The sequence below is a fragment of the Blastomyces dermatitidis genome, assembly GCF_000003525.1.
Source record: "Blastomyces dermatitidis ER-3 genomic scaffold supercont1.3, whole genome shotgun sequence".
NCBI lineage: Eukaryota > Fungi > Ascomycota > Eurotiomycetes > Onygenales > Ajellomycetaceae > Blastomyces > Blastomyces dermatitidis.
In genome coordinates this window covers 719,442-741,436 of record NW_025544776.1, presented here as the reverse complement: position 1 = coordinate 741,436, position 21,995 = coordinate 719,442, and the positions used below count along the sequence as shown (strand labels likewise).

Genomic DNA, 21,995 nt, shown 5'->3' with positions numbered 1-21,995 from the left:
AGCAAATAGAACTATTATATTTAGGTAAGAATGAGAAAAACAGCGGGATATTGTGCATTGGATTTAGTCTTGCTTGCTGGAATAAATTTAAATGCATATGTTTTGGATATTCTTTTTTTCGTTTTGCTTGCTACTGATCACAGTAATGTATAATAAATAAACATTATAAACCTAGAGAATCGCTCTCAGCGGGTTCATATTTATATCTATGTCGAAGACAACAACCCTAAAGGCCGCTGATCAGACCTTTTCGCTATAGCATCATATACATACATCCATTTCATTCTCGCGCACAGGTTAGACGCATTTCACAATATTCTGCATCGCCTGGCAGTACCCACCCATCAGCTCTTTCTCTTCAACCTCCACGCGCCCTTTTTGTTCTATCTTCTGTCGATATAATGGTTGATCAACTCGCACCCCAACGCTCATTCATGGTTCGTCGAAGTCCAATGTAGTCATGTAAAGGCGCATATCGATCTTGTGGGAAAGACCCTAGAAACTAATCAAGAGTGAAGTCCGATGAAACGAAAACAACAAAAACAACGGAGCGTACAGAGCGTGAAAGGCATGTTCCGTAGCCTCTTCTAACAAATAATTGAGGCTCCCATGTGCGACACTGGTTAAATGTTGTGCCGCAAAAAAAAAAAAAAAAAAAAAAAAAAAAAAAAAAAAAAGAAAAGAAAAGAAAAGAAAAGAAAATCGTCGTGGGGAGATTGTAATAAGGTCCCCGTCATTTAAATCATGAAAGAATTATAAGACTTTACAATAAAAAGGCACCACCACCTTGAGCATTTAAAACAAAACCTCTCCACTGTGCTCAGCTTCAAAGCCGAGGGTTTGTAGTTTGGTATTGCGGCGTTTGTCGCCCTTTTTACGTTCATTGTCTTCCTGCTTCTTTAACGCAAAGACTTCTTCGAATGGCGCCTGGCGGTAGCCTGTGGGGATATCGTCCTCTTTATCTAGGTCCTGAATTTGAACAATTGAGCCAGTCAGTAGTGTGCCGGAGGGTTGGGGTGGTCCAAGTTTTGTTTTTGGGCAGATCGTTCGTAAACGTACAACTTCTCCTAGTAGGAGCACATTCTCTCCCCGAATCAGGTAGATTCCTCGTTGTATATCTGCGAAAAGGTTACCCGCGTAAAGCCGCTCGACAGTCCCTTGGAGGACAAGGTTGGCTATAGTAAAGCGGATACATTAGTACAATCCGGCTATTTCATGCGCAATAGTTGAGTTTGTGTGATGATGAGACAGAAGTGAGAGATATATACGACTTACCAAACTGATCCCAACTGCGCAGCACGCCAATCAACTTGCGCCCATCTCGGAGAACGAGAACGAGCTTTTCTGTTGGAAACACAGCCCACCAAAAGGCGCGGTGGAGATTTAGTCAGCACTTATCCCTGTATATATACCAATTTCCATTCGCTGGCGAAAAAATGGTAGCTCAATGCGATTTTTCTTCCAGGGCTGACCGCGCAAAGAGGGACGCTGCTCACTATCAGTCAAGTCTAGTAGTTGCGCAGCCGTCGTGAACATCTGCGGGGGTAGCTGAGGAGGGGCTGGTGGCATCATAGGGCCGGGCGAGGGTGCTTGGCCTGGCGCAGGAGGAGGAGCGCCGGGCGGGACTTGGTGGTGGTGGGGGAAGCCGGAATGAGGAGGGGGATTGGGCTGCGGATGATAGCCTCGGTGGCCGTGCGGGAGCGGAGGTGGCCCCCCACCGCGCCGCGCACCATGGCCGCCGTTGTTGTGATCGTGAAGGGATAGGTTCTCCATGTCGCGGCGGATGGTGGTGATTTGCGGAAGCGCCAGTGCGGGGAGGGATTGAACGCGGGTATTCTGGGCGGGTGGATAGGCGGGTGGGTAGGATATCAGGACAATGCGAAGGGCGGTATAGTCATGCTGGTTGGTCGGGAGCTGTGAAGTAGGGCTGAGCGGCTTGGAGGTCAAGATCTATTCCCAGATTTGGTATAGGTGTGTGTCTCCTTTTTGCCCCTAGCAGCAATATTGTCCGGTCCTGGCGTAGATTGATGTCGTCTGCAGTGTTGTTCTTCTTGCCAATGTATGTTGGGAATAATCCGAGTCTGGGGAGGGATTGCTAGCATGTTTGCTCTGTTTGCTGGGAGCTTCCTGTTTGGGAATAGCGCCCCCGCCATATCTAGCAAGAACTAAGAATTAAGTTGGAACTCTGTTAAGTTACCAGCATAAAGTATTTCCATGTCCCTCTCTTATTAACTCTTAACCAGAGTTTTCAGGGGGTTAATGCCTGTTGTGCCTGAATAAATCAGCTACAGTTTAACTAAAGCCATTCTAAGTCTCAAGCTGTTCTAAAATGAGGATCCTTGAATAGTAACAGTATTACAGCTTAAATTCTTAGCGTTAATCAAAACTTTAAAATGATCCTCTAATAAGATGACAGGTGCTTTGTGCAGTTGGTTATCTAATTGTGGAATATCGATTATCTAACTAAGAGAGGCTATCTCAATAATGAGCATAAGAATTTACATAAATATTGGGTATCTTAAAAATAAAAAACAATGAGCTCTGAATCAGTCGCGACTCGACGAATATTTCATCCCCTATCCATCATCCTGAGATATGTACATGTACATGTACTTGTACATACATACATTACAATGTACAATCATATTTAGGGCTCATCGCTCTTCCAAGCCAATCACACACAATGCTGCCACCCTGGGGTCGTGAAAAGTCAATGAACTAATCATGGTTACTTCCAATGAATTGCTTTAGGATCTGCGAAGCGCTGGACGTAGGTGATGGCCAACTAAAATGTCTGGGGTAAGCACCAATCCATGGATCTTAACGGAACACACATTGTTAAATTGGCGTTGGACATCACCATGACTGCACGTGAATTTGGCAGTTGGATGATACAAGAGCCTACTGCACTCATAGGCCCAAGCGTCCAAGCCAGGTTAAATAAACCAGAAAGGAATTAGGGGAGGAAAGTCCGAGAAATGAAAAGGGCCTATCTAATAACTTACTTTTCTCTTCTGCTTCATAACCCTCCCACAGGAGACACATTTCACCATCCCTTGCATAACGACACATGACAATATGACACCCGATGACTCCAAGTTTTGCGGCGCTTAAAGAAGAACAAAGACAATAATTCATCGATTTGACATCTTATTCTCAGCGATAATAGCCTCGTCTGGCACAAGATTAAGAGGACCAGACCAGCTCAAGCGACACTGATCTTGCGCGATCGTTCTCTCATCCTCCGCTCGCGATGCCGGTTCATATAGACGACACACGGGTCGTCCGAGGAGCCAATCCCGACTCTTACCGAATCTAGACTCGGGGAATAACCCGGCCGTCCAGGAGCTGCAGGAAGTTGTAGAAGCCGTAGCTGCCCCCGAGTTATGATGTTGGCGCAATATAGATGCCTCATTGTTTCGAAATCTGGGCAGATGTTTTGAATGGAGTATCCTTGCTTTAGATGTTGATCTGCTAGGTGTGTTAGCATCCTTCTCCAGGCAATGCCATGGTGTGGGTCCGATATCCGGTATGGGCATGCAGGGCACTGTGCAGTGGTTGGCGCTGGGTGTAGGCGGAAGTGGCTCAGCACGTGTGTCTTCCACAGGTCAAGATTAGTGAAGCTTTTGTCACAATCCAGTATGTGGAAGAAACAATAATGGCCGATCCCTGCGCCGTTAGCTTCGGGTGGGGTAGTGAGGTTTCCATCTGCATCTTCTTCAAGGGCATATCGCGCGGGAAGCTTGCCAGCGTTATTTGTATCAATGGATTCCGAAAACGAATCGGATGCCGCTGACGATGAAGGCCGAGATAGTGTCGGTGCTGTACTTGGTGCAGACATGCTGGAGGATGACGATTCACTGTCTGTGTCTTCGTTGTTTTCAACAATCATAGAACTCCGCCGGGAACTTGCATTATACCCTGCGTTTCGAAATGTGCTCCCCGTTGAAACGAACGCCGACGAGGTAGGCGTGGAAGAAAGCGACAAAAGACGTTCGATAATGTTGTCTGATTCTTCACTTGCCCAACGCTCTAGAGTGGAAGGTGCCACTGTCAAAACATTAGTATCTTGGAGTCCAACATCTCAGCCTGGTGGATGACTGTGTATACTTGGGAGAATTCTGCTATTCGGAATTCGATGTCTTAAAGGGAAGTAGCCAGATGGTGAAAGACGAATATAAAATGGTACAAGGAGAGTAACCGAGAGTATCAACGGCCTGTACCAGAGCGGAACAGGGTGAGGTTATTTTTTTCTTAAAACGAAAAAGCTAGTTCTATGGGAAGTTGGAAATGATACACCAACACGCGATATTTATATTTCCGGACGCTTTGCCACATCTATAGCGATTTCATGATACTTCGGCAATGGTAGGTAGGGATTCGCCGTAACCCCACACGATAGAGGCTCTTGAAGGGAAATAAAGTGCTACTTACATCAAATAAACGCGTTTTGATATGGTGTGACGATTGGCATACGCTTTATTTCATCACAGCAAGTGAATGATGGCCACGTTTGTGGCAGTTCCGGTCTGGAATCTGCGGGGAGTGCAAGTCGGAGGACAATGGAACAGGAGCTGTTTGGTATTGAAAGTGAACGATGGTCCAGACACTTTGTCTTTGAGCGCGGTGCAGAGCGATAAGAGGACTGGCCGAGAGAATGGATCGTTATCTGAAAGAACCAGGACCTATTATGGTTTCAATTGGTGCAGGATGAAGTCGGGAAAATGTTGGCTACTCCATGAAGAAGTACCTCACTCGGGGAACAGACAAGTGGTTGGAGAATCCCAAAAAAATAAAAAAAATAAAAATAAAATAAAATAAAATAAACAAATAAAAGAAAAAAATAAAAATAAAAATGGATAAGTATATAAATAAAATCACGAACCAAAGGGAGCAGAAAGGAATGCCCGCGGATAAAAAATGGACAGAGATAAAGCATTCTAAGGACGAGTGTGAGGGATGAACCAACTGCTTGTTATACACCCCCTCCGGTTTTGTCTATGATACAACCAGCCTGTCTCGAGTTATGAGCTGTCATGCAATTTCCTTGTTAGCGGGGGGAACCCAAATGATGAACGGCTCCATTCATAGCCCAGTAGTGCCACACCCAATTTATAATGAGAGATATGTATTGATCTTGTAGCTTCATGGATGATGCATGGAGCTTCCCCACTGAGTTAGTAGGACCTTGAGGCTCAATTCAACATCTTTTCCCCAGATTTGACCGGGGGGTAGGTAGCTTTGGAAATGTTATTGCAAGAGGCCATAAAATCTAAGGTGATTAGCGACGTTTTGTAATAAAAAAAAGTACTTCGATTGAACCATAGACTCATGGTTTTCTCGACTTGTGTCTTTCTCAGTCATTGCTATCAAAGTCGATGGGTTAATGACGCCAACCACTTTCCCTGACACCAGCAACGTGGCGAGCCCGCAGGTGGTTGTAGGAATGCACTGTGCTGCTACCCTTGGGGCCCGTTGGCGATTTCAAAAGGATTGTCTTCATCAATTTGCAGATGCCGTCCATATACAGAGAGCCTTATGATGGACAACCCCTTCATGGTTCTTCAGAGGTTGTAGCCCCCCCAGATGGATGCAACGTGGGGATTGGCCTCACTGGTACTAGGACTGGGGCTGGTCGGCTCGTGTTGTCGTTTGGTGTTGCTGCCAGCTTGTTTCTCGTCTCTCTCTTCATCTTTTTTTTCTTTTTCTTTTTCTTTTTTCTTTTTCCCCCAGCTGCATCGAGCTAGGGCCCAACCCGGGTGGGTGCAGCCCAGTGCATCACGTCTGCAGGATTGTCGAGCTGGCACCGTACAACACCAGACAAAAAGCAAGCAGGTTGGTTATGTCGCACATCGTGTTTCAACCTAACCCAAATAATTCTTATGCATGAAAGGGTCTTTGGGCAGTCATACTGCTCATGCAAAGTAACTGACTTTATCGCATGCCCGCCCGTTGAAACGAGTTTCTCGACGTTGTTGAGGTTGTTGAACTCCTGTGGTTCTGTTCTGTTTGAGATCTCGTTAGTCAGCAGCGTCACCAACCATCAACATCTCCGAACTGATATGGTTTCTCGCGTTCAACTCTCCCATCCCACTCCCAAGCAACTGCATTTCTGCTCGGTTACGAACGGCTCGGGGAGTATTGAGTCCCTTCTTCGACGCTCCGCCGCGGCAAAAAGCTAGCAATTGCGGCCCATCCACAAGTGCATTGCCTCCCTAGCGGGCTATGACGGGGTTGTTCGCCCTACTATCGGCGCCTTTAAGCTGCTGTCTGGGGCCAGTTTAACAAATAAACCAATCCGCTGCGGCTGAGGAACGATCTTGGCGAGCAAACAAGACCGCGACGTTAGTTCCAACAGTACTCTGAAATCATTTGCAGGGCGCGCAATATCAACTCGGCCAGAGGGAACTTCCTATCCGATATGGTCATTCGGCTCTGGGGCCGTTGCGTCTTAATAATGATATAAGATGAGGATCATGTGTCTCCATCCTTCCTCGCAGCCGCAAACAGTCAAGATTCTCACCAAAGCATGTCCCAGCTGACGGAAGGCTTTGGCTGTGGTAGTAAGATGTATACTGGCGAGAAAAAGGAAATTATGATGATGACCGTGAAGCATTGAACTGGTTTTTTCATAGAGGAGGTTCAGGGTACTCATCGATATATATCGAAGGCTGAACTGAAGATATAACGTTGAGTAGAAGCCGTATGAAAAGGGGTTTTCTCAAAAGAATCTCCACCGTTCTCAAAGCAAATTACTCAGGGGACGACAATAATAGTAACATCAGCAGCTACTGCTAATCATCAACAGATTTAAGTTGGCAATCAGGTGGACTTACCAAACTAATAGGGGCCTGTCTATGCAATAGGAATGTGAATATATCACCGGAGTTAACTTCTTTGGTAAAGACAAAATTCGGGTCTACTTACTATTTCTATATCTAATTTACATCTACTGAGGTTGACATGATGAACGCGCTTTTCTTGCTTGTTGTCTCTTTATCTAACCCAATTCAACAGTGAAATGATCTCTTGAACAACACCTTTGCAACGACACTCTTCACTTAATCCTCTACTGGGTAGAGTAAACTCCTGCTGCAATTCCAAAAGGCATGCTTGAAAGGGACTCTGCAAGAGCAATTAGCATTTTGAGTGGAGAAACCGGAAGCAGAGTTGATACCAAGGGGTTGGATGACACATGCCCCCCCCCCTGGTATCCTCGCACTGGTTTTTGTACAGGCAGTTTCGCCGCTCAAAGGGAATGTCAGCCAATGCCAGACGGGAGGCGACCACAGTACGGCCGGCTTGTCCAGATTCATGGCTGAAGCCGCAGAAGCAAAGAAACATAACTAGCTGATTCTGCTTCTCGCACAACCTAACTACAAGCTACCATTTCTTTTATTTTCGATTTTGCCGAGCGCAAAACTGTCCGCAGCTGCGTTGGGTTATAACCAAACCGCCAGGCCATTTTGGCCACTTCTTCTCACCTTGCTGCGTCTGAAAAGGAAAAACTCGTCAAAATGGCAGCAGAAAAATTAGGAGAAGAGGACCTCAATACTAGCGAAATCTGGGATTGGGCGGTCAATTGTGACGCTTTTGGTCTTCATTCTCACCAGTATTTAAGATAAATCTGTCAGCAGGCGCATGCTTTTGGTTGCGCGATTAGTTAACCCTCTAGCAATGGCCCAGATATCGTCGTCCTGGCCCCCTTTCACATCCCGATCCTCATTCCGCGGCAGCTGGTGGAAACTGTCGTTGATGCGCTCAGTGCGTTGAGAATAATACCGCCCAGGAAGGCCCAGTACCAGCAGGATCCCGCCGCCGACGGCGAGGATGTAGATGATGATCAGAATGGCAAAAGTCAAGCGCAAGGCCTTTCTACGATGGAATTTTCCCATGAATTTTGTAACTGCGCCCTTGATCGCAGATCTTTTCCTGCTGGCCATTCTTGCTATTGGTGCGAACAATATATCCCCGCTTGATACCATGGCTTTCTTCATTACGCTGGCCTACATTGCTATTTCTATCGGCTCGTCTGGGCTTATTAGGTTCCTGGCATTTAAAGGACTTCAAAAGGGAGGCAAGGTTGGGCATCGGCTCTTCTTCTACCTCTACGCTTTTTTCTTCGGCCTGGGGAGCTTCATTGGCAACGACCCTATTGTCCTCTCCGGACTGCGTTCCTTGCCTACATGACTCGGGTATCAAGCAATATCATTCATCCTAGAGCCTGGATCCACACACAATTCGCGGTGGCCAACATCGCGTCTGCAATTCTCGTCTCCTCCAACCCGACTAACCCAGTCCTTTGAGATCAAGTTCATTGTCTACACGGCAAACATGATCGTCCCAGTCATTGCAACCGCCATTGTTTTATTTCCCTTTTTGCTATACATCATCTTTGCGGATCCGGCCCCTATCCCATTTTCCATTGAGATGCACGAATTGTCGGAGGAAGCGAAAGCAATGAAGCCTGTGAATCCTAATATTCCTCATGCGCGAGGATTGGCTGAGGAGGAAGAGGGCAATGCAAATGACGATCAGGTGAAGCTTCTCTCCCTGGAAGAGATTATGAACCCTTTCCTGGACAAAGGCGGCGCGGCTTTCGGAGCCGTCATTATGATAGCTACGCTTGTTACCCTCCTGGCCCTTAACGCTTCGACCAAGAACATTATCCTATTTTTTGGGTAACCTTGCCCGCGGCGCTTGTTATGTTTTTCTGGGACGTTGCTTTCGGATGGTACCACCGGGAGGAGACTCGTGAGATTGCTCGCAAAGGTCGACTGGAGGTTAAAAAAAGCTCGACTGGAACTTATGTATAGGGCGGAGGAATTACGGCTTGCGGTTCTAGGGCAGAAAGAGCAGGATTCTATGGATGCGTATGGGACCCCTCTAGTATTGACCCAGTCGCCTGAGCCTCATTCACAAGACCAGTCCAGGCATAGTGGCAGCGGTGATGGGGGTGGCGGCGGTAAGAGCCACAGTACCTCGAATACTGATGATGATATTACATTGGCGGTCGCTGCTTCCAAGCAAGTTCCTACAATCCTTACCTCCGAGACAGATGACAGACCAACTCTCGTATCGACACCTCCCCGTGAACCATCACCCTCATCTGTGCGTATATACCAAGCGACAATCAACTACCGAACGGCCAAGGGTCAACCACGAGCGCGGTCACCATGATAGGCGAGAAACAGGAAATAACCAACACCCACGCCAGCCAGTCATCGTCCCAGCAGCAACAAGGGACGATATTAAGCGAAGGACAGATATTTTCTAATCGAATGTCTCAAGAGCTGGCACGGCAGCAAGATCGTGGACCGGCAACGATAGTCTCGCTCCTTGCGGAAGCCTACCGCTGGACTCAGGATACTTTCCCTACCGTCACAGCAGTAGTCGCCCACTTACCATATGCACGTGTGCCCTTTGCTTTCACCATGTTCATTCTCGTGCAAGCGCTTGTCACCAAAGGTTGGATGCCCGTGTTTGCCTACGGATGGGACCATTGGGTAAACAAAACAGGCACAATCGGTGCAATTGGCGGCATGGGCTTTCTCTCAGTGATATTATGTAACGCGAGTTCTCCGTCGTTCCCTCCTATCCTATTTAAATGATTTGACGTCATCAAAACGAAACTTCGTTGGCATGAAGTTCACCGGAACGAACATCGGCACTACAATTCTCCTCTCCCGTGTCATCCAAGCATGGCAAAAAATCCACGAGGTGAACCACACCCCCATATCTGACCGCACATTCTAGGCGATGGATGGTGTACAGCATCGCAATCGGCGTCAACTACGGCGCATTTAGCACGGCCTTTAGCGCTTCACTCGCTGGTATGCTCTGGAGAGACATCCTAGCCCGAAAACACATCCGAGTCCGTAGCCTTCGAGTCAATCTACCCATCATTGCCATTCCATGGCGGTTGGCCTTTCTGTCCTCATCGGGGAAGTGTACATTATCAGAGACAACTCTCCCTACAAGCCTGTGGAATGATGTGACTCGCTCCACCGCGTTTGTTTGGTTTCTTTTATGTTGGCTTCTACGACGTTACACATTTCGTATCCTTAGACTTTTCTTTTTTTCTGGTTCTCAACTCCACTTCTTCTTTTCTTTTCTTTTCTCTTCTCTTTCTTTTCTTTCTTTCTTTCTTTCTTTCTTTCTTTTTTCCCCCTCACTGTCTAGACAAATTCATGACGTAACGAACTTTGTAAATAATTCTTTAATGAATAAACTGTTAATACAAATAATCTTCACATTTTACTAGAGATTCTCTTTGACTAATTGACTAACATGGCAGTATCTATTGGACGTGGATAATTTTGTTGGACCACAAAAGGCAACACATCTCCTTCCGGGCCTTGGAAACGAAATGGCAGAATATAATGAGCCACCTGCGAGACTATGAACAGTAACAAGCAAATTAGTCCTTCGCAGCACGTATGTATCGTCTATTATGATCTAGCTATCGGTAGAAATGTGGAAGTGAAATATGTATATCTGGGTTAAAAACGAATCAGTTAACTCAACAAAGGTGCAATAAAATCGTTTCATCATTAGTCCTATGCTTCCATTCGCGCCCAGGTCATGAAAACCAAATCACAATCCTTGCGGAAAAGGACTATCTAGTTAAGAGCCATGAGAACATCACTGTCACCATCACTGTCACTGTCAACATCTCCATTAGCACCAACACCAACATCACCACGATCACCATCTGCCCCGCCGCCAACACCAACATCAACACAAGTATTAACACACTCTCTGGCCCGTATAACTGCCAAGGCAGCCTCTGCAGCCTTGGCCTCAACCTCCGTAAGGCTAACCCCCTCATTTTCTTCAACAACACACTCGTCCCCTACAAAGACCTTACAGGTCCAAAACCCCAACCCACCCACCTCTTCTTCTTCATCAACAACATGCTCCGTCTCGTAGCGTACCTTCATCCTACCAACTTCCTGTCCCAGGCGCTGCTTGGGGTGCATAATGTCCATACTCTCTTCAACAAGCATGCGTCGTAGGAACTTCATTAGTCCGATTCGCTCCAGGAATGCAGTGCAAGCGTCCAACGAGCCATGGGAGTCTATGAATATGGCTCCGAGAACAGACTCGATGAGATCGGAAAAGAATTTCTGCGCGCGCAGCCGCGACAGGAGAGTCCAGGGATATGTGTTGGACTTCTCCAGAGCTTCTGAAATGTCCGCCTGTAGTTTTTGGTACTGGTCTGCGGTTTGCTGCTGGGCAGCTGCAAGTTCCCAGGAGGTGCCGTGACGCATGTATTGCCAGAGGAAAACTTTGCGGGTAGTCAGACTTGTCACTGTATTTTTCTTGGAGCTCTCGACGACCTCGCTGCGCGCCTGCTCTGTAGACATGCCGATGCAGAGGAATGCAAGGAAATCTGCATTGGCCAGTGCTGTGCGCATCAAATGCATATCGAAATGTGGAAGATTTCGAGATGAATTGAACAGGTGATGAACAATTATATGATCCAGGATCGCGTCGCCGACAAATTCCAGCCGCTGGTATGACGATGTTGTCGAGCCAGGGTTGGAAGGGTGAGTGAAGGCTTGAACAAGGAAAACTTTCTTGTTGAAGCTATATCCCAGTAGGCTTTCAATTTCCTGGAACCAGGAGGTGCGTATGTTTTCATAGGCTTCTGGAACAGAGTTGTAGAGCGCATTAATCCGATCATCGAAGGGCATCCAGCGAATTTCAGGAAGGAAAATTTCGAGGCATTTTTCGGTCTTCGTTTCACCACCTTCGATTGTGGCTGCCCCAAGCAGAGCTTCAACTACGTCTGCAAGCGTCTTTGTGGTCATTTCCCGTTGAGGGATGCCCTGTTCTTCACTTTCGAGATGTACCTTATTATATCTAGGTCGCCATTTTGCACCCGTGAAAACGTCCACGAGTATGAACTTGTCTAATCCGGTTTCAACGGCTGCGTAGGACAGCCGTTTATTGGATACCACATTATCCTTGGCTCTTGATAGCAGGCCCTCATGCCAGACAAGATTTGCCGCTGATAGCTGGAGAGTTGTGTGAAATTTGAGTATACTGTCACCCAAAAATTCAATGCGTTGATAGTTGGTTGCTTCCCTCGCTACAGATGCACTTATCGCAGTGACGACAAGGCTCAGATCCGTAAAGGCAACAGGCTTCAAGATTGTTTTGTTCAACTGCTCTGCGATAAGATAAATTTCGACTTTATGCATGATTGATGGGGTGAGGAGGGCAAACAAGGAGAATTCAAGAGGCAATTTATCAATAGAGCAGTCGCGGGCGGGGTAGCATTTTTTCGCTGTGTGATGGAGATGGGAGCCATCATTATGAGCGACGGGATGCAAAAAGTCAGTACGTTTGGGCCATGCAGTGCCCTCAACGTGGAGAATTTCTCCCTCCTCAACCTCCGAACTGCCATCAATGCCATCAGGTTGTGTGTCTTCATAAGTCCTCTTCATCCATCTGTATCGTTCCACCGTCCACGGTCGTCTTATCTTATCAAGTCTTCTCACGAGTCCCAAGTTCATGAGACTCTTGGCGTCATAATCAGCAGCATCGCTGGCTGGGATTCTTCCTTCCACAGATGAACACCACTCCATGATAGCTTCGCCAGTTAACTCCACATCAGGGAGAAATAAACACGAGAAGTCCAAACTTTCAGGAAGCATCCTATGAGCAAACACTGAGGATAAAATGGTATAGGTTGTGTCGGCTGCGTATTTGATAAGACTCGTCCTAAGGTGCACCGACGGCAATGGTTTCAAACACACGGTGAAGGTATTCTTCTCGTTCCAAAAAATCGTGAATGATATCTCACACGGTAGAGGGATTGGCAGCACCAGGCGCATTTTTGGAAACCGGAGAGAACTAGACGATATCTCTATCTGACTCTGATAGAAAGTCTTTGTCGTTTCCCAGTGACTTGCAATCATAGCCCAGGGATTGATACGTCCGGCTACCTTCACAAGACTGGGCCGCTTCTCAGAATATTCCAGGGCTGGATCCTCCACAGGCATCCAGTGTATTGGTAGCAGGTTGTCATTGACTAATCCCTCTCGATAAAGCTTAACGTATGCCTGGAATGCGGCATCGCGCTGGGCCATTCGCTCTCTTCTCCACCATTTAGACCCGCGAATTACTCTAAATTTAGGGTCGAGGACGTTGGGTAGTATGACTTTACCAGTGACCATCCCACCCGGTTCGCTCTCACTATATAGAAAAACAGGTCGAGTGTCTGTAAAGTCACACTGAAGAGTGGCACAGAAATGTTCCAAATGGGGTCGAGCATTCTCAAAAGTTAAGAGTGCACTACTGCATTTTAGCATATAACGGAAGAAAGAAGAAGGAAAAATACATGGAAGTCAAGTTATAATCACTTACCCCGTGGATTCAATCCGGAGATATTCATTCTCTTTTTCGTCTGCTTCTTCTTCAATGTTCTCTATCGCCCAAATATTCTCGAGCCTGCGCATGTCCTCCTCATACATACTCTTCATCACGTCTTCCATCTTGTTCCATTTCTTCTCTTGCGACTTATCATCCCCATTCAAAAATATTACGAATTTAGAGCGTTCTTTCCGAGCTCGGCCCCGTCTTTGAATAAAAGATCGGAGGTTGCTGATGGCATCGAAACAGACCACAAGGTGGCAGGCTGACACATCAATGCCTTCTTCAAGGACAGATGTTGCGACGAGTAGATTCTTCTTCCCGGAACGTAGGTCATCTATTGAACCCCTTTGGGTCTTCGTGTTATGCAGTTCGGTTATCGTTGATGTTCGATCCGCGTAGCCAGCATCACCCAAAAAGGCACCAGGAACAATAAGATCTTTCAGCCGTGGGTGCTTAGATATAAGATGTGCAAGCATTGTAACAGTTGATCTTTGTTGGGCGAATATAATCCCCGTAAAATCTGACGTGTGCTCTTTTTCCAGAAGGTCTATGAGAAGATTAGCCTTACTGGAGACTAGATCCGGTTCACTATCCCAGTACTGTTTACTGGGATATATTGGCAATTGTGACAGAGTCTCAAAGACAAAATTCTCTTGTTCTCTTTCCAATGTACCAAGGTGATCTGCCGATTGCTTAGCCCGTTTAGCCCCAAGTCGTTTTAGGACTTCAGAAATGAATGCGTCTGCAGCCCATGCTCCCAAGTTTTCGTGGATGTTAGTAGCTTGTCTTCGAAGCTTAGTCATCTGTGAGATGGCAAAAGTTTTACGCTTCACCATAGCATTCAACAAAGTGTTTTGGCTTCTTCGGTCTTTTTGCTGTTTAAGTCTCTTGATCCAAGGGTCCTGCTCTATATCGACAGTTTCGACGATTCGATGTAGGCTTTGCAGAATGTCAGAACCTACTGACACATCTACCTGGAAATTCACAGTACAGAGCTCTGGACGATGAACATATCGCATCAGTTCTTCCCGATGGATCCTGGGTGTCTCGCAACGGGAATTCAAATTGTGCTCAATTTTCCTAGGTTCAGTTAATCCATGTGTATATGACATCTGTAACGGAACACATACATCAAATATTTAGGGTCAACCTTAGTAATGGGACTAGCAGTGAGTCCCAAAATATGAGGAAGATCATTCGCGGTACCTGTTCTTTGTAGCTGTTCGTGATAAAATCGCTGCATTAGGATATTAGGCGCTTCGTTTTCAGCGCAATGGTGGGCTGGAGTTTGAATTAGCTACCAGCGAACACACACGTATCAGCGAGGCGATCCTGATGCCGGACACATACCCTCATCGAAGACAAGTAAAGCGATCCGAGACATGGTCACGAATCCGTGGGTCATGGCATCAAGAAGAACTTGAGGAGTCGAAACGACAATTCTGATATTCAAGAGTATATCGTCCCAGATATTTTTGGTGGACCAGTAGTTCACATTGTCCGAGCCCAATAGGAGTCTTGTTTGATACGCAGAGAGCTGCTGTGATATACTTTTATGCTGCTGGTCGGCAAGAGCAACAGTGGGAGCCAGAAACCAGACCAGCTGTGGTTTTTATTGGAGGAGTCAGTGATACCCAAGAGAGAAAGGTGAATATACAAAAATTAATGACAGTAGCACTACCAACCTTGTGCGCAGCGCATGTTTCAAGTTCATGTCTGATTCGAAGAATTGCTCTAAATATCCATAGAATGGTCAGATCCGAAAAATAATTGAGCACTTGTGCATCTATTTCAAGTTCATGTGTAGGAACTCTATAGAGAGCCTGACGGAGGGAGTACTGTGGGACAGCGCAGGGTCCGCTTAATACTCCGGTAGTAATTTGAGACTTGACGGGAGTACAGAAAATATATGCGCTTACACCTGAGTTTTGCCGCTACCCGTGTCCATCTGCAAATCCATATATTAGAATACTGCATTGATACATGCATGGGCAGTACTAAAAGATGCATCTCGAAGACATTGGGACGAGACGAGTTTACTCACTGCAATAATGATATTTTCACGGAGACTCGCCTCTAGCATTTCCAGCTGGTAGGCTCGTGGCTTAAAAACCGGGGGTGAGCGACACCCATTTTCAAGCATTCCATTCTTCAACTCCGAATCAGCAAGGATATTATCAGATTCCTCCAAGCTTCTGTGTCGCTCCCGACCATTTCGGTCGCCCTCACGAGGAGGCGGCATCGGCGATGGTGACGGGAATTTTGAAAAGTTGTTGTTGATGGAGGGAATGCGTGGAGTACATTGAAAGTAGTAAATTATCTACCTGTGAGAATACATTCCTAGAGAAATGGGGCATAAAGAAGTTGATGGTTATGCCAGCTCGGGCCGGAAAAACAGCTCAGCGTGGTTCCAATCCAATTTCAACCTGGACCCCATTAAAACTACATCCACTAGACATATCCAGCACATCATCTCTACAAGCGTATTCTGCTGTTTCTCTTCTCTCAACGTCCAGTTTCTTAGTTTATAAGTGTATATTACAGAATAAAACCCGAAATTTATATTAGAAAGAGTTAGAAAGTGTTAGAATTTCAAGAAATATATATTATGAGAGGGCATTGAGAGTGTATTAGTAATCTGTGTGTACTGTGTGAGGTGTGTAGTGGGGGTGTATTTTAGAGGCTCAAAAATTGGCACCACCACATTCGAAAGAAATATACTGGAGGCCTCAATTCAACCCCACCCAGCGACCAGCCGAAAGGGACTCCAAGTCGCTGGTTGCGATGGGGATGAGACACATTATTTGGCATTTGAAATAGAGGTTATGAAAGAAAGATGTATCTGGACGTGCTTTGGTTTTCTACATTCCAAAGCTAAAGGCAAATAATTAAAAAGCATCAAAAGCCTGAAAATGGCGCTTAATATGAAAGTCTATCTCATAGGTTGGTCAAGTAATCCTCAATCTCCTCCTTGGTCAATTTCCGGAACCGTGGCCCTCTGGCGCCCTCAACTCCCTCATATCCCAATAGATGGTCGGCAGGTGGTCCAACAATGCCTGTATAATTTATCAGTTGCGCTGAACAAGAAAACGTCATATTAGAAGGACAAGTTGGTTCTGATATCGTACCGATTTCAACAGTTTCACCATTCATCTCACCCTCGATGGTCTCCTTCAGCGTGAGAAGTGCAATATGGATGGCATCTTCCAGCTCAAGACCTTCTGTGTATCTCTTCTCAAGGAACGTTTTCGCGCTGGTCGCACTTTTCCCAATGGCTGTGGCCTTCCATGGGAAATAGCTGCCGCTAGGATCGACCTGGTACAGGCTAGGGCCGCCCTTGAGGATCCCTCCTGTCTTCCCTGACACCTTCTTTTTGTCTGTATCTGATTCACTTCCCGCGATTGTGGGTTCAACACCGTCATCCCAGCCTGCGATTAGCAAACTGACACCATATGGTCTGACACCACCGGACTGCGTAGCTTCCTGGACAACTCGGGCGACATCCTGGACCAATATTCTCGTTGGCGGGTATTCGTTGTAAATGCGTTTGTAAGCAGTGTGGGAGGTTTTACGGGCCTTATCGACGAGGACACGGTAATCGGGGCCCATGCCAGAGTAGACCATGCCGATATCCGGGGTGATTAGGGAGACCTTCGAGAGAGAAGGAGGCTCTATCAGGGGCGAGGAGGACTTTTTTTCTGTAGCAAGAACCACCCCATTTGTGGCTAATAAAGGAAAATAAGGAAAAGATCTCAGAAATAAGTTTCGTGACGTTGATATATCATGTGGAGCTTCAGACGGGTTGGGTGTTCTTACCTTTAATACCCAAAGCAGTAACACCTTGGTTCACGGCATTTAAAGCATATTCTAAAGAAAATTAGCTATCATAGAACCAGTGTATATCATGGGATATTCGCATACCAATCTGGACCAGCTTTCCACTATTTTCTTTGTCAGTTACTAGAGCTCCCAGCAACAATGTGGGGCGGTAAGAGCATACCTGGGAGAAAACGTAGTCAACGAGAACGAGTACCGATCGGCCATGATGAGACGCACAAGTAAGAACTTCAGAAGAGGGAGAGATGGCAAAATAACTGCTTCTAACAGCTTCTAATGGGACGGATATTTGATTGTATAGAGAGTGACTGAGATGGGTTGAAGGTGGTTGCTCCTGCGCTTCCCCCAGGCCACAGGCTGTTGACGCGGTGTTGCTGCCAAGCGCGATCGGGCGTCTATTATAGCCAATAATAGGAAGCAGCGCTTACCCAACTTGTTCCAGCTTAGTGGCGGCTCTTACCCTTCTAATTTCCATACAACGTTTCTTTCCCTGCAGCCACCTGTCAACATCAACTTCATCAACGGCAACAAACCATCCTTCTGCTGCTGGCGCATGATGTTTGTGCCACTGCAACGGTGGTCAACTAACCAGCCAGAGCTAGAAGCTGGTTGAGTATTTATAATTACTGTTTAATTGTTGGTTTGATCCGTTGCATCCAATACCTAACCTATATCTATCCTTAATCCTTAATTATTGAAGGCCCTTTTCTTCTCCGTGCAAGTTCAGAATGTCGTTTCATTCTGCCCGAAGGACTGATCCACTGTGGCAGTGGCCAGAGCCTGCAACGGAGTCTGCAGCTGAGGCTACAAGTAGCTCACGGCAGCAATCGAAAGAGCCTATTAAGAGCCAGACCCAACCCCGTTCGCAGGAAGCGGCTGAGGGAGAACCTACTTCGTTCGCATCTTCCAGCTCATCCAGATACTATCCTTCTAGAACATGTCGCATTTGCCTAGAAACTGTTCCTCCCACCTTCCAGCCTGCTTCAGAGAACCTCCCGGAGTTCCTTCAGTCCACTCCTCGGGTTACATACGAGTCGTCCGATCCCGAGCTAGGTCGTCTCATTAGACCTTGCAAATGTAAAGGATCCTCGAGATATGTGCATGAAGGCTGTTTGAATTCGTGGAGGCATGCGGATCCAGCATATTCGGACAGGAACTATTGGCAGTGCCCCACATGTGGCTTCCAGTATCGTCTTGAGAGGATGAGGTGGGGTCGATGGATCACGAGCACAGCAACTCAACTTGCCCTCACGGCCGTTATACTGTTGCTTGCGATGTTCCTGCTTGGTTTTGTGGCTGATCCGATAATCAACCTATATATTGATCCGTTTGATACCATACTCTCGCGATTATACGATCCCGATGATACTGAGAAGCTCATCTATCCCGAAGAGGATGTCCCGGTAACAACAACGTGGGCCGAACATTTCTTCAAGGGCCTTGCATCTCTGGGCGTTTTGTCGTTCGTAAAAGTCATATTTGCTCTTTCTCCATGGCAGTGGTGGAATCTGCGGAACTCGGGCCTTGTTGGCGGTGGGCGGAGACCCGCTGCCACTGGCAGGGATCGGGTGGCTTCGGTCAGCTGGATCGTTCTTTTGATAGGAGTGTTAACATTCCTTTGGGTAGGTTTTCTCCACTCGTTCTTCTTCTCGGTCGCTGCTAATTGAAATCTACAGACTGTGTACAAAGGCGTACGGGCTTGGAGCCGCAAAGTGCTTCAGAAAGCAGGCGATCGTGTGTTGGATGTCCCATTAGAAGACGACGATGAACCTAAAGATACCGCTTATGCAGGTGCACAGGAGCCGTTGACTTCCAAGAAGGAAGATTGATTTCCAGATCCCTATTCTGTGTTTTATACCCCTCTAGTTGCAGTATTATGCAGCCTCGTGAGTTCATGATTAACAATTGATGATAATTGTCTATTCCTTGGTTCTCATCCAACTTCACCCGCCTGAACTTCCCATACACACCTCTTGCGTACCACGCACTACTTAAGTTGTCACGATCTTACCAATGATGTGCCAATTAGTCGATGTGCGAAGATCAACGAAACCTTCGTTAACTGCCTTCATTTCCAAACTACGGAGGGGATATCTTTTTTTAAGCATTGGGACGCTAAACGTTTTGTTTTTTGTTCTATTACGTGCTTTATCATCTCATTCTATGGGTTTGTCGGTGGGAAGGTTTGATCGTAGTCTCGACCGGTATGGTTCGCTCTGGGGAAATTGCAATCAAGTTATTCTTTTTTGCACCGTCCTACATCATGGTTCCTGTGTTTAATGCTTTCCTCATTTTGGGGATTACTTTTTACTAGAAGGGATCTTCCGAGCGTTCTTTTAGGGTTGGGCTACGGTACATGCCGAGATTGATTTTTTTTTTTTTTTATTGTTGTCGCTCTTGCTCCTGTTTAATAGAGGTGTTCCTAAACGACCTTTATTTTTATACAAGCGTATTTCTCTTTCATCTGGCACCGCATACCTTCCTCACTTCCCTACATATACTTCCCAAACTTGCTGGGCTTGTTACTAAATAGCTAATAAGCTTTGTAAAGAACATTTAATTCACCTCCGATACTCCGCCCCACAATCTCCCATATCCCTAAATATTTCCCCCCTTCGGCTCTGGCACAGGACCTCCTCCAGCATTCTCTTATCCTCCGCATCCAAGTGCCACTCATACACCGCCAAGTTATCCTCCGTATGCTCACTAACGCCCATGCGTGCTCCAACAAGTACGGCACCCACGTAGCTGAAGTCGAGCACCCACCGTATCGCTACCGCGGAGACACTTGCATTGTGTTTGCGGCCGATGGTGGAGAGGGTTTTGAGGAGGGTTTGGAAGAGGGACCAGGGGCCCCATATGTTTATCATTTCGAGGTACTAGACTGGGTGTTAAGCTTGGGTGGGGAGGTTGAAAGTTGGCATTGGTTATGGTTAGGGTTGGAGTTGTCACGTATACCGCGTACCTTTCGCAGACTGGGAGTCATCCCTGCGCCAAATGCATCTGGCTCATCTTTTCCGATCCATTTTTCGGAGAGGAAGCCGCCGCACTGCATATCAGGGCGGCGGAGTTAGCGGTGCAGAACATAAGGATATTAACGGGATGAGTTTCAATGTTAATATTGAGGAGAGCACCCCTTACCAATGTCCCATATGTGAGAAGTTTGATGTTATGCTTCTCGCATACTTCTGCCATGGCGTACTTTGGCCGAGTGTCGATGAGTGAGAACTGAAAACTGCTATCAGCGATTATATGGAACTGATGTGCTAGTGTTCTCCAGGGCCCCCTTCTTTCGTTATGAAGTTATTGAATTACCTGCACTTGATTTGTGGCGATCTTCACACCAGCACCAATAACCTCTTCCATTCTCTTCGTGTCAAAATTACATAGACCCAGCACTGCCACGCGCTCGTCGTTCTGGAGGAGTTGAAGGGCGCGGATATATTGTGCGTCATTATACTGACGTAAAGATTGTTAAGTTAGTATCATCGCTCTTCATTGATGGAGATATATGACACATGAAATTTGTAGAAATAAAACAGAGAGAAGAGTTAGGGGCCATGTCCCCTCCTAAGAAAAAACCAAAAAGTTTACGACTAAAATGAGATAGATAATAAACAATAGAGATCTGGAGGCGGAAGACACACATCATGCCAGTGAAACTGGAGCAAATCGATTTTATCCGATTTTATATTTGCCAGGCGTTGTGAGACGGCATCACGCATTCCATCTGGTGTCACTGTGATATGCTCAAATACGCAGAACTTGGTGGCGCAGAAGATGGATTTAGGCCCTGAGTATGAAAGCCGGAATTCGCCCTGTAAAGAATTTGGTTAGCCCTTACTTGCAACGGGGTATTTTTTTGGTCATTATTTTCATTATGTTCCCGGACGTTTCGCAGAATAGACGGGAGGAGAGGATAAGCTCACAAATACAATTTCGGCATCGCCGTAATGATCAGCCATATCTGCTCATAGAACTGGTTAGGATTTGTTCCCGGAACTAAGAACTGCAGATGGTGCTGGCCTCCTGTAATGATAGCATAATGACCATATATATCCTTTATTGTATATGGTATGATATGCAATAGTTTATGTTCGTCCATTACAAACGCATATACATATGTACCTACTCACCAAACGCTGTAAAGCCCGAGTCGACATGTTTCTGGAATTGGCTCAATATCTTCGATTTACTCGCGGACCCCCATGCTGGACTTGACAGCTGCCATAACCCGATGAACAGTCTTGGAACAGTGAACGGGCCCAGTTGGAAGTACTCAATTGCGCGTTCATTTCCCTGAAGAGACGGGGTTGCCATAGTTGAGACCTGAATTGCGGGGTTACCTGCGGGCATGGCGAAAATGATATAGGTAAACAGGAAAATAAAAATGAAAAAAAATAAAAAGCAACGTGATGGAGCTTCTGCGTCTGTTGTAATTACGTAGTGAGTTAATAATCTGACGGGTTATTTATAACAATACGACCGGCGAATATGGTTTTTTGTAGAATGCTGTATGGATGGATGTTGTAGTATTTCTGGAACAATCCCGATGCAGTAATTTTACCCGCCATGTCAACAGGAGCCGAAGTTAAGATACGCCAACCAACCCGTCGATAGCCAGGGAGCTCGATGCCGTCGGACCCTAACGATTTGGCTTCGGAGACCGAGACAATTCGGGAGCCTAGGGCCGAAATATAATGGTTGTGAAGAAGACAAGGGGCTACAATAATTCATGACCACTTACTTTACTCACCCACCTATGTGAGGAT

General features: G+C 46.5%; 7 protein-coding genes across 12 annotated transcripts; 2 read left to right on the top strand and 5 right to left on the bottom strand.

The window, feature by feature from the left end:
- Positions 1–44: 44 nt before the first annotated feature.
- On the bottom strand, positions 45–2,083 carry BDCG_02548 (small nuclear ribonucleoprotein). Its single transcript, XM_045418092.1, has 4 exons — positions 1,497–2,083; positions 1,276–1,344; positions 1,060–1,175; positions 45–969 (listed from the first exon to the last, which is right to left on the bottom strand). Exons 1-4 carry the CDS (start codon positions 1,771–1,773, stop codon positions 796–798), a joined length of 636 nt encoding a protein of 211 aa, XP_045274752.1. The 5' UTR covers positions 1,774–2,083; the 3' UTR covers positions 45–795.
- A 335-nt stretch (positions 2,084–2,418) lies between these two features.
- Positions 2,419–6,752, bottom strand: BDCG_02547. Of its 4 annotated transcripts, none has more exons than XM_045418088.1 (3): positions 4,111–6,746; positions 3,006–4,050; positions 2,427–2,785 (listed from the first exon to the last, which is right to left on the bottom strand). In XM_045418088.1, coding segments are annotated over exons 1-2 (846 nt in total). In that variant the 5' UTR covers positions 4,112–6,746; the 3' UTR covers positions 2,427–2,785; positions 3,006–3,205. The 4 variants fall into 4 exon arrangements, with proteins under 4 accessions (XP_045280086.1, XP_045280084.1, XP_045280087.1 ...); XM_045418091.1 differs by having other exon boundaries at positions 4,435–6,746; XM_045418090.1 differs by having other exon boundaries at positions 2,419–4,050; positions 4,435–6,746.
- Positions 6,753–7,517: 765 nt separating this feature from the next.
- On the top strand, positions 7,518–10,409 carry BDCG_02545 (uncharacterized protein; the record flags this gene model as incomplete). The annotated part of the gene is made up of 8 exons (XM_045418087.1): positions 7,518–7,612; positions 7,676–7,857; positions 7,925–8,173; positions 8,204–8,681; positions 8,817–9,170; positions 9,218–9,586; positions 9,757–9,994; positions 10,298–10,409. 8 exons carry the CDS (start codon positions 7,518–7,520, stop codon positions 10,403–10,405), a joined length of 2,073 nt encoding a protein of 690 aa, XP_045274751.1. The 3' UTR covers positions 10,406–10,409.
- Positions 10,218–15,812, bottom strand: BDCG_02544 (dicer-like protein 2). The gene is made up of 7 exons (XM_045418086.1): positions 15,431–15,812; positions 15,306–15,334; positions 15,072–15,120; positions 14,737–14,989; positions 14,517–14,667; positions 13,378–14,466; positions 10,218–13,305 (listed from the first exon to the last, which is right to left on the bottom strand). Exons 1-7 carry the CDS (start codon positions 15,626–15,628, stop codon positions 10,623–10,625), a joined length of 4,452 nt encoding a protein of 1,483 aa, XP_045274750.1. The 5' UTR covers positions 15,629–15,812; the 3' UTR covers positions 10,218–10,622.
- Positions 15,813–15,998: 186 nt separating this feature from the next.
- On the bottom strand, positions 15,999–17,759 carry BDCG_02543 (proteasome subunit alpha type-2). Its single transcript, XM_045418085.1, has 5 exons — positions 17,387–17,759; positions 17,308–17,327; positions 17,203–17,253; positions 16,515–17,111; positions 15,999–16,442 (listed from the first exon to the last, which is right to left on the bottom strand). Exons 1-5 carry the CDS (start codon positions 17,428–17,430, stop codon positions 16,324–16,326), a joined length of 831 nt encoding a protein of 276 aa, XP_045274749.1. The 5' UTR covers positions 17,431–17,759; the 3' UTR covers positions 15,999–16,323.
- On the top strand, positions 17,511–20,987 carry BDCG_02542. 2 transcript variants are annotated; one of them, XM_045418084.1, is made up of 3 exons: positions 17,705–18,845; positions 18,900–19,109; positions 19,775–20,870. In XM_045418084.1, the coding sequence occupies exons 1-2, from the start codon at positions 17,952–17,954 to the stop codon at positions 19,050–19,052; spliced, it is 1,047 nt and encodes a 348-aa protein (XP_045280083.1). In that variant the 5' UTR covers positions 17,705–17,951; the 3' UTR covers positions 19,053–19,109; positions 19,775–20,870. The 2 variants fall into 2 exon arrangements, with proteins under 2 accessions (XP_045274748.1, XP_045280083.1); XM_045418083.1 differs by having other exon boundaries at positions 17,511–18,845; positions 18,900–20,987.
- Positions 19,442–21,943, bottom strand: BDCG_02541. 2 transcript variants are annotated; one of them, XM_045418081.1, is made up of 7 exons: positions 21,360–21,943; positions 21,153–21,190; positions 20,871–21,041; positions 20,539–20,682; positions 20,365–20,451; positions 20,189–20,272; positions 19,442–20,102 (listed from the first exon to the last, which is right to left on the bottom strand). In XM_045418081.1, the coding sequence occupies exons 1-7, from the start codon at positions 21,577–21,579 to the stop codon at positions 19,785–19,787; spliced, it is 1,062 nt and encodes a 353-aa protein (XP_045274747.1). In that variant the 5' UTR covers positions 21,580–21,943; the 3' UTR covers positions 19,442–19,784. The 2 variants fall into 2 exon arrangements, with proteins under 2 accessions (XP_045274747.1, XP_045280082.1); XM_045418082.1 differs by having other exon boundaries at positions 19,499–20,119; positions 21,360–21,819.
- Positions 21,944–21,995: the final 52 nt, after the last annotated feature.

What these genes read in the sequence shown, in the direction of transcription:
- BDCG_02548 (XM_045418092.1), bottom strand. Translation starts at nt 1,773, where the DNA reads ATGGAGAACCTATCCCTTCACGATCACAACAACGGCGGCCATGGTGCG. An exon ending in ACTACTAGACTTGACTGATA is followed by an intron (nt 1,345 to 1,496) that starts GTGAGCAGCGTC and finishes TGTTTCCAACAG; the next exon opens with AAAAGCTCGTTCTCGTTCTC. An exon ending in GCGCAGTTGGGATCAGTTTG is followed by an intron (nt 1,176 to 1,275) that starts GTAAGTCGTATA and finishes GCTTTACTATAG; the next exon opens with CCAACCTTGTCCTCCAAGGG.
- BDCG_02543 (XM_045418085.1), bottom strand. Translation starts at nt 17,430, where the DNA reads ATGGCCGATCGGTACTCGTTCTCGTTGACTACGTTTTCTCCCAG. An exon ending in TGGAAAGCTGGTCCAGATTG is followed by an intron (nt 17,254 to 17,307) that starts GTATGCGAATAT and finishes AATTTTCTTTAG; the next exon opens with AATATGCTTTAAATGCCGTG. An exon ending in TACTGCTTTGGGTATTAAAG is followed by an intron (nt 17,112 to 17,202) that starts GTAAGAACACCC and finishes TTCCTTTATTAG; the next exon opens with CCACAAATGGGGTGGTTCTT.
- BDCG_02541 (XM_045418081.1), bottom strand. Translation starts at nt 21,579, where the DNA reads ATGCCCGCAGGTAACCCCGCAATTCAGGTCTCAACTATGGCAACCCCG. An exon ending in GCGATGCCGAAATTGTATTT is followed by an intron (nt 21,042 to 21,152) that starts GTGAGCTTATCC and finishes AATTCTTTACAG; the next exon opens with GGCGAATTCCGGCTTTCATA. An exon ending in TGACTCCCAGTCTGCGAAAG is followed by an intron (nt 20,103 to 20,188) that starts GTACGCGGTATA and finishes CACCCAGTCTAG; the next exon opens with TACCTCGAAATGATAAACAT.
- BDCG_02542 (XM_045418083.1), top strand. Translation starts at nt 17,952, where the DNA reads ATGTCGTTTCATTCTGCCCGAAGGACTGATCCACTGTGGCAGTGGCCA. An exon ending in GAGTGTTAACATTCCTTTGG is followed by an intron (nt 18,846 to 18,899) that starts GTAGGTTTTCTC and finishes TGAAATCTACAG; the next exon opens with ACTGTGTACAAAGGCGTACG.
- BDCG_02544 (XM_045418086.1), bottom strand. Translation starts at nt 15,628, where the DNA reads ATGCCGCCTCCTCGTGAGGGCGACCGAAATGGTCGGGAGCGACACAGA. An exon ending in AAACATGCGCTGCGCACAAG is followed by an intron (nt 14,990 to 15,071) that starts GTTGGTAGTGCT and finishes TAAAAACCACAG; the next exon opens with CTGGTCTGGTTTCTGGCTCC. An exon ending in CTCCGGATTGAATCCACGGG is followed by an intron (nt 13,306 to 13,377) that starts GTAAGTGATTAT and finishes AAAATGCAGTAG; the next exon opens with TGCACTCTTAACTTTTGAGA.